The 9,665-nt window shown below is 47.4% G+C and overlaps 1 protein-coding gene across 1 annotated transcript; it reads right to left on the bottom strand.

Moving 5' to 3' along the window:
* Window positions 1-6,088: 6,088 nt before the first annotated feature.
* SOX2 (SRY-box transcription factor 2) lies at window positions 6,089-7,344 on the bottom strand. The gene has a single exon (XM_042999257.1). The coding sequence runs from the start codon at window positions 7,317-7,319 to the stop codon at window positions 6,354-6,356; it is 966 nt and encodes a 321-aa protein (XP_042855191.1). The 5' UTR covers window positions 7,320-7,344; the 3' UTR covers window positions 6,089-6,353.
* Between the last annotated feature and the right edge of the window lie 2,321 nt (window positions 7,345-9,665).

Consider the following 9,665-nt stretch of genomic DNA (forward strand, 5'->3'; position numbering starts at 1 on the left):
AGGGAGGTAGAGAACTCCGGAGTAAGGGAGAGGGCCCACAACACCTCCGGAGACATTCCAGACTTGGGCGACGCGCGACCGTCCAGAGCTAAGAGAGGGAATCGGGCCGTTTTGGCAGGGTCCGGTCGGAGAAAACTTGAGCCCTACGCAGCACCTTCCCAGGGAGCCCCATGGGAGCCTCGGCTAGGGCCACGGTGACGTCAGGTCCCCGGTCGGCGCTGGCCCGCCTCAGCTTCCATCTGCCCGCGCAGCCGCTCCGGCGCGGGCTGCGGCGGGCTCCCCAGGGCAGGCGGGTGGGAGGCCCGAGCGCTCCCGGCCCTGCGGCGCGCCCCGCACCAAAGCCCAGAGAGGAAGGCAGAAGATAGTTCAAAGCGCCGAAATCTTTACTAACAGCGCACACTTCTTTCTGTGAGTGCAGATAGACGAGGGTAATGAAATGAACGACTCCTTGAAGGTTTTAAATCACCTGACACTTCTTTGCAAAGTAGAGCAAGCATCTCAAGTCCAAAAGCCCAGAAGCAGCAAATATCTTTGCGTCCTGAAATGAGAGGACGTTCTGTTTGCTTTTGAAGAGAAACTGAATACACCACTCAAGGAAACAGAAATATCACTATTACACCAAAATATAAAATAAAATCCATCTAGACTTGCATGCAGAAAGAGTTCTCTGCCATGGGAAATCTTGGCCTTGTCTTAGAAATCCATTCTCCCAGAGATGTCTCATAGGTTAAAAAAAGAAAGTCAAGTCCATTATTTCCTAAAAGCTACAGAAGCAAAATAGAACCACTGAAAACAAGAATTGTAAAACTGGACAGCATTATGAGAAGGAAGAGTGGTTACAAGTCTCCCTGGGTGATATCAGAGGCAGGTTTCCCAGGAAGTTTTTAATAGAAAATAACTATGAAAGACACCAAACTAATTCTCTGGTTTGGGCAATTTCTCTGTCTTTGGAAAGCTCCTTCCACAGCTGCTTACTCTAAAACTCCAGAAGCTGTGTCCCTTTGAATTTTATGCACACTTTCACAGTAAAGTTCAAGTGTTTCTCCCCCTTCTTCTGTCTTTATGGGATCTACCTCATAGACGAGGTCCCTAAAGAAATACACCAACCATCTTCCAACTTCAGTCAAAAAAAAAAAAAAAAAAAAAAAAAGCAAAGGAAAGAAATAAATCAACCCTCATCCTCAATCTCACTTGTGGCTGTCCAAGGCAGTCTTTACTCTGAAAGCAGGAAAAGGCAGCATAAAAAACAGAGTGAGATGCAAATTATTTTAAGGCAATAATGGGGGGGGGGGTGTGTGTGGAAAGTGTTGGAGAAGTGTTAATTCAAGTCTCTGCTAAAGCTCATGGCAAAGGAAACTCCTTCCATGAATCAAAATATGAGGACCTGTTTTACAAAATTCTCCAAGAACCAGAAATAAAGGGAAGAGGATATAAAAAACTCTTTCATTACAATAAATAAATAAATAAGCAGTGCCAACTAGCAGACGACCAAACCACAGTCAAACTTCAATCCCAAAGCAGTTAGCTATAAACTGTTAGCAGTTGAAAAGTAAACCTGTGCACACAAAGGCACTGTTTAATTTTCTTCTTGTAAGGGTTCTAAATGAAGACCCAATCACTATGCAGTTAAGCGGTATTTCTTGTCCCCCTGAGGCGCTGATCAGTTCTTTTTAATGTGAGAAAACTGGCGACTCAAAACCCGTCAATGGAGCTCCCACAACAAAAGTTCTGAAAAGCTGAATGAATTGGGTTTGTAATTACTGCATCCCGTTCCCCCACCCCTTGCAGCTTATCTCTTATTCATTCACCTTATATTATTGTCAAGGAATCTTACTCTCAAAATCATTCCCTTACCATTTTACCCAGGGCCACGGAGGAACTTATGACAGAGCAGAAATGGAACACTCACCAGGTCCCCCCTCACCCCACTACACCTGGAGGTGTTCAAGCCAATAGGTGGGGAGGGAAGGAGGGACTATCTCTTACCCCAATTTACTGAGTGTACTAGAACTCCGCGTACTCAGCCTATGGAGACTTCCATTTTAAAACCCGAATTTTATTGGCAAACAGCAGTGTGTGCCCTTTCTAAATTCAGAACCTGCCTGAGTCTCTGAAATCCTGTGACATCTCCACTTAGAAAAGGCAAAGGTTATAAATAATTTCCCTCCCCTCTCTCCCTAAACTGCAAGGCCCTAAAAGACCTTGCCAGACGTGATGTATAATCTAAGATAACTTACTATGTTCTTGTTTCTTTCTTTTAAATCAAAACCAGCAAATGAAATAGAAAAAGAAACTATAATCCCCCCCAACTCTCAGCCCAGGAAAAGGTTTTATGACAAAGTCAGCTTCAGAATGCCAGGGCTCTGTGTGTATTTCAATCCAAGGCATGGCTGATGGAGAAGATTCTCCTGAGATTTCCTACTCTAAGAATGTGTCGGTTCTAGAAATAAGTACAGCTATTACAACCAAATCTACTAGCAGACTAAATAATTAATTGAAGCGTTGCTCTTTGACCCTGGAAAAGTCCAGTAGGGACACGTTTATAGTAATAATACCTCCGAATGAGCCCTTGTCAAATATTCATTTAGTGGTTAATGTGAGCCATTTTCCCCTGGGACCGTCTGTAATACCAGCTTCCCAGCATTGGCAAGAAACCTTGCTAATCTACTACAGCTCAGCAAAATATTTTAACGCTCTTTATTTAAAGTGGGGGCGGGGAGCACGGGGAGAGAAAAAAAATTGCAGAGGGAACAAACTATAATCTCATCCCTCTACACATTTCCATTCCACGTATAAGTTTAACAAAACATTAAATTCACCCCCTTTGACTGGAAATTGAATGGTTTTAGTGAATAGAATAATATCCCAAGGAAGAAACTGAACATTCAACAACTAACTTCAGCACTGAGAGATAACCATCTCTGGGAAAGTTTATGGGTTTATCCCCTTCTTGGAAATCACATTATAATTAAAATACTGTATGTTCACTATTAATCTAGTCATGAAACTACACATCTTGGGGAATCATTTAATCCAATCAAATAAATGATGAAATATATACCACTTTCCTCAAATGCAGTTTATAAAAAGAATGTATTTAAGAAGAAAATAATTTGGCTTTCAGTTAGTTAGGGGATATGGAGGAATAGGAGGGAAAATGGGAGTTCTCTTGTTTTAGGCAGAAAGTGACAATCACTCAAAACTAGTTCAACTTCCTGAAATTGCTCTCTTCCCTCTTGCAAAATATTTGAACCTGAGCATTTGGCCAAAAAGTTGTTGCTTTTTTTAGTCTGATCCTGTGGGTTCTTTTATTTATTTATTTACTTTATTTTTTTTTTTTTTTAAGGGAGCCTGGTGCAGTGCAATTACTCCGAATGCAATACATATTTCTAATATATCTCTAATTTTTCAAATATATACACTCCATATAGTTGATTGGCTCAAATTCCGAGAATATCCTCCCCACCCCCCAGCAAGATCATTTGGATCTTTATTCAAAGTTTCTTTTATTCGTATGTGTGAGCAAGAACTGGCGAATGTGCTCATTACCACGTGAATAATCCGTATATGCATTACAATGGCTGGCCAGGCCGGGGGAAATTCTTTTAGAGTCTCTGCATTAATTAGGGGGGGAAATGCCTCGCTTAGAATTGGGAACTGGCATAATAATTGTCCTTTACCCTAAAATGAGGATTTTAAGAAAAGAAATAAATAAAAACCAATACACGCCTAAAATAAAGCAATCCATATGAAATAAAAATACAGAAAGTATGAGGATATTTCCAGCTGAGCCCAGAACTAATATTAGCAACACCACGAGAAAGGAATACTTCCTTGGAAAAGGCGAAAGTGCACACCAACGGGTTGAGCTAACTTAGTGGCTGCAGCCGGTATTTTACTCAAGGGTGGAAGGCGCTGCCGGATTCCAACTTCTCCAAAGTTGTAGCAAGTTGACACAACAAGCCCTTGAAATGTGGGTAGCAAACCCACGCTCTTAAGTATGCCTGACTCCTGTTTCCTGGTCCCTTGTGGTGGGGGAAGATGAGCGAGGTAAGCAGTAAATAAGGAAGAAAAGTCTCTGAGTCGGTCTTACAGATTCTCCGGCTGCGCCAAAGCGCGGGTCGGTTGTGATGTAGAAACATCGTTAATTCAAAGACCGTGGCGATCCCCCCAACTTTTTCGCTCCCACTGTGGACAACTAGAGTCTCTCTTTACCTTTCCTAGGGCAAAAGAAAACAACAAATCCAATCTTGTTTCCCCACCCCTTTCCCCTCCCCCTACTTCTCTACTACCGTAGTAAAACATGGTTAACAGATCAAAAGCATAATCATCTCCAACTGTGATTAGCCCGGACAAAGTAAAATATCTACCTCAGAGTTGATTGTTTTCTTCTTTAATATGGCTGTTGCCTGGCTTCTCTTTTGCTTGTTATCAGCTGCAGAGATATCCGATTTGGGACTACAGGCTTGGACCCGCGCTGCCAATTTAAGAAATGGAATTCGTGGAGGGAGAGAGAGGAAAAAAGAAAATAAATAATAATAATAATAATAAATAGCCGTGATAAGTCGGGGGGGGGGGGTTGTAAGATGCTCTTTGCTTTCCCTCTCCCCTAAACAGGAGAATGTAGAGGAGAAAGTTTATGAAGTCAAGGAACAAAGAAAGCAAACCACTTGTTTCCTCTCAAACAATAGCAGGGCTGAAGTAATCCAAACACCCACCCAGCAGATGAGCACTTTGCATGTCTAGTTTGCAATTATTCCGATACAAGAAGCATCATTTTCCCCTATAACCAGGTTTCCAAAGGGCCATTGTGCATTGAAGAAAACGAAAACAAAACCAGCCAACCTGGTTCTGATTTGGCTCAATACCCCATCTGCTGAGCCACATGAAAATTTTCAGAATTGACTCCTTCTTTCTGGCAACAAGTGGCATAAATCAGTTTTAAGTATAAGTCCCCATCATGCTTATTCATGCTGCTTAGAAAAGGAGGGGGTGGATTTACAATATATGTCTCTAGTTTCTATTTTAGAAATGACACAAGCATTTCAATTTTTTGAGAGTACTTATTCAGTTAATCATTCAGACATTTATTTGTTGCAGTTAACATTAGCACATGCTACTGGACTAGAATATCAAGGTTTTATAGATATTTTGCTTTCCTGGCTGAGCACAGTATATACCCCGAGGAGTTATGTATAATCAGTGTTATCCAAATAAATGAAAGACTCAAACATAATTTCAGTGTCCATATTTCAAAAATTTATTTATCTCAAACTGTGCATAATGGAGTAAAAACTTAAGTTGAAAATGTACCTGTTATCAGGATGGTATTAGTTCAAATATATACATGGATTCTCGGCAGACTGATTCAAATAATACAGAGCCGAATCTTTAAAATACAACTACGGAAAATAAAGGGGGAAAAACCTTAAAATATCACAATAAATTTACAGAAATATTACAAACCATAAGAAAATATTTCAAACACAGTAATTTCATGTTGTTGTTGTTGTTTTATCTGAACAAAATGGAAAGTTGGGAAACAAAAGCTATTATAAATTACCAACGATGTCAACCTGTATGGCCATTTTTGCTTTTAACAGTAAGTTAAAAAAAATTTAGTACAATCTAAAACTTTTGCCCCTTTAAAGACCACGGAGATGGTTTTGCCAGTACTTATTCTAATGTTTTCCTTTTGTACAATTTTAAACAATTAAAATGTCCAAATCTGAATAATTTTCTTCTTTCCACGTTTGCAACTGTCCTAAATTTCAGCTGCAGAATCAAAATTCAGCAAGAAGCCTCTCCTCGAAAAATATTGGCAAATTCTCAGCTTATAAACAATGGACATTTTGATTGCCATGTTTATCTCGATAAATACTGTACAAAAGTTGCTTGCAAATATTAAAACATTTTTTTCGTCGCTTGGAGACTAGCTCTAAATATTATTGGTAAAGACTTTTGCAAACTTTCTGCAAAGCTCCTACCGTATCACTAGAACTTTTAAAAAGTTTTGCGTAGTTTTCTTTCCTCCAGATCTATACAAGGTCCATTCCCTCGCCCTCCCCACCCCACCCCCCCCCCGGTTTCCTCTGTACAAAAATAGTCCCCCAAAAAGAAGTCCAGGATCTCTCATAAAAGTTTTCTCGTCGGCATCGCGGTTTTTGCGTGAGTGTGGATGGGATTGGTGTTCTCTTTTGCAGCTGTCATTTGCTGCGGGTGATGACTTTTTTTTTTTTTTTTTTTTTGAGCGTACCGGGTTTTTTTTTCTCCATGCTGTTTCTTACTCTCCTCCCATTTCCCTCGTTCTTCTTTGAAAATTCCTCCCCCCCCTCTAGTTCACTGTCCAGCCCTCACATGTGCGAGAGGGGCAGTGTGCCGTTAATGGCCGTGCCGGGCACCGGGCCGCTCTGGTAGTGCTGGGACATGTGAAGTCTGCTGGGGGCGGCGGGCTCCGGCACCTCGGCGCCGGGGAGGTACATGCTGATCATGTCCCGGAGGTCCCCGGCCTGGCAAGGCGCCCTGGAGTGGGAGGAAGAGGTAACCACGGGGGGGCTGGAGCTGGCCTCGGACTTGACCACCGAGCCCATGGAGCCAAGCGCCATGCCAGGAGTGCCCTGCTGCGAGTAGGACATGCTGTAGGTGGGCGAGCCGTTCATGTAGGTCTGCGAGCTGGTCATGGAGTTGTACTGCAGGGCGCTCACGTCGTAGCGGTGCATGGGCTGCATCTGCGCGGCGCCGTGCGCGTTGAGGCCCGGGTGCTGCGGGTAGCCCAGCTGGTCCTGCATCATGCTGTAGCTGCCGTTGCTCCAGCCGTTCATGTGCGCGTAGCTGTCCATGCGCTGGTTCACGCCCGCGCCCAGGCCGGCGCCCACCCCGACCCCGCTCGCCATGCTGTTGCCGCCCGGAGCCAGCAGCCCGCCGGGCAGTGTGTACTTATCCTTCTTCATGAGCGTCTTGGTTTTCCGCCGGGGCCGGTATTTATAATCCGGGTGCTCCTTCATGTGCAGCGCTCGCAGCCGCTTGGCCTCGTCGATGAACGGCCGCTTCTCCGTCTCCGACAAAAGTTTCCACTCGGCGCCCAGGCGCTTGCTGATCTCCGAGTTGTGCATCTTGGGGTTCTCCTGGGCCATCTTGCGCCGCTGCCCGCGGGACCACACCATGAAGGCGTTCATGGGCCGCTTGACGCGGTCCGGGCTGTTCTTCTGGTTGCCGCCCGCCGCCGCCGCGGTGGAGTTGCCGCCGCCGCCGCCGCCGCCGCCCCCCGAAGTTTGCTGCGGGCCCGGCGGCTTCAGCTCCGTCTCCATCATGTTGTACATGCGGGCGCTGTGCGCGGGCCCGGCCCGCCGGCGGCCGCCGACCCTCGGCCCGGCCGGGACTTTGGGGGGCCCGCGGGCGGGGGGAGAGGAGGAGGGGAGGCGGGCGGGGGTGTCGGGAGCGCAGGGCTCCGCGAGAAAAATCAGGCGAAGAATAATTTGGGGGAAGAAAAGAGAGAGAGAAGCAAACTGGAATCAGGATCAAAAAAAGCGCTTCCCTCCTCTTCTGGCCGATCCTGCCGCCGCCGATGATTGTTATTATTATTTTTTGGAAAGGCTTAAGCCTGGGGCTCAAACTTCTCTCCCTTTCTTTCTCTCTCCTCTTCTTTCTCTCAGTCCTACTCTTAAAGAGGCAGCAAACTACTTTCCCCCTTTTGCAAACACTCTCTTCTCTGCCTTGACAACTCCTGATACTTTTTTGAACAAGTTAATAGACAACCATCCATGTGACGGGGGCTGTCAGGGAATAAATGGGTTTCCAGCGACCAATCAGCGCGCGGCGGCTCCTCCACTCGAGCCCAGCCTCGCAGCCGGGTTTTGCATGAAAGGGGGCGGGGCCTGCCGCGCCGCGGGCCGCGCGGGGGAGGCGAGGGGAGGAGGGGGAAGGAGGGAGGGGGAGGCGGCTCCCACAGCCAGCCTGCCAGCCACTGAGAAACCTTTGTATCCCCTCTCGCAGCAACAGGTCACACCACACGCCTTTTCGAAGGAAGTGGGTAAACAGCACCGAGACTGCGATTTTTTTTCTTCTTCAAACTTAATGTTGATTTACTTTTTGCTGCGGGCTGCTGAAACGAGGAAGGGGCGCGAGAAGCCGCTAAGGTGTGGGGGTGGGGCACGGCAGAGTGGGTGGTTCAGGACGACTGTCCTACTAGTATTTCAGGAAACAGGCGGTGCAGGAGTTGGTGTGTCATTGTTGTCCCGCTCCTCCGCATGCTCCCCCCCCCCCCCGCCGCCCCCCTCACTCCCTCCCCCGCTCCAGCCTCCTCGGTGCTTCTGCCTAACCTCGCTCTTCCCCTCGCCCCTCTTCCTCTACAGGTGCCGGCACTAGTTCGCCCCTTTCTTACACTGTCCCGACAAGAAGTTATGAGACGGAAAGCTCAGTGCTCCAAACCCTCCTAGCTGCCACGCACTTTGCTCTGTTTTAAGCATAGATCCTGCTGGGACTCTGGCCGACTCCGCACTTGAGGGGAGGCCGGGCCTGGGGAAGCTGCGGCATGCCTGCTGTCCCCTGACCAGCTCGGCTCTGGCCCCGACACTGCGGCTTCTCCCCTTACCCCCAGCCTCATCTCCCACCATCTTTCTCCGTTCAGTCGATAGAAGGGGGATGCCCCCACTCGCCTCCTCTCTCCCGGTTCTCCTCTTGAGCCTCCCCCAAAGCAGGATTTCAGTTGGGCGAGTTTCAAAAGGAGGTTAGGGGAAGAAGGAGATCAACAGAAGGACCTTCAGAAGCGCAGACTATAGAGCAGCGTCGTGTCAACTTCCTGGCATCCCTCCGCAGAGTATGGAGGCGGCATTTGGGCCGCACTCACAAACTCCCTCCCACGCAGAGTTCCCAGGACTCGGGCAGCACCAGCTCTGCCATTCCCCCTTGTGACTTCTACTGTGGTGGCCGCTCTGCCTGGGCCGCCGGGCCTGGGACAGCGCTTGGAGGGGACTCCAGGCCTGGGAGGCGGGTGTGGTGCTCTCCAGGCACAGGTGCAGGCAGTGCAGGCAGGAAGAAGGCCGCCAGGACTGGGGACGGAGGGAGCCCAGCGAGGCCGGGGCTGAAGGAGGATGCGATGGAGGCGGGGGGGGGGGGTAGGGGCTCAGGAATCCTGCCCGCCCAGGACCCAAGAGGGTAATTTTAGCCGCTCTCCCATTGTCCCGACGTAAAGATTTCAATAGGTAGGCGCTCAATGCGGAGAGCAATGGCAGCACGTCCGTTACAAATAGGTAGTTTTGTTTCTCTTGTTGTCGCTACACGGAGTCAAACAAAGCCCCGTCTAAGTTTCCTTCCACTCTCTTGTTGGGATCTTTGTGGCTAAAATGCACTTGACTACAAAGCGGGGGGGGGGGGGGGGGGGGAGTTGGGAGAAAAAAAAAACCTGATGCCATTTCTTTTTTATAAAGGGCTTAAACCATGAGGGTTACTTATTTTCTTTCTTCTGTAACACTCTCTCCGCCCCCCTCCTTCCCTGGTCTATATACCCTTACTCACCCTAAGAAAATGTTCTGAATAGTATCTGTCGGCCACGTTCCATTTATTATCTTTACAAAACTTTGCATTGTTTTGTTCCTTACTAACCTTCTTCCCATAACCATCACTACCCCCACTCCAACTTCTCCAATCCCTGCCCTCCGGGGCTTTTC

This window comes from Panthera tigris, chromosome C2, assembly GCF_018350195.1.
Source record: "Panthera tigris isolate Pti1 chromosome C2, P.tigris_Pti1_mat1.1, whole genome shotgun sequence".
Classification (NCBI taxonomy): domain Eukaryota; kingdom Metazoa; phylum Chordata; class Mammalia; order Carnivora; family Felidae; genus Panthera; species Panthera tigris.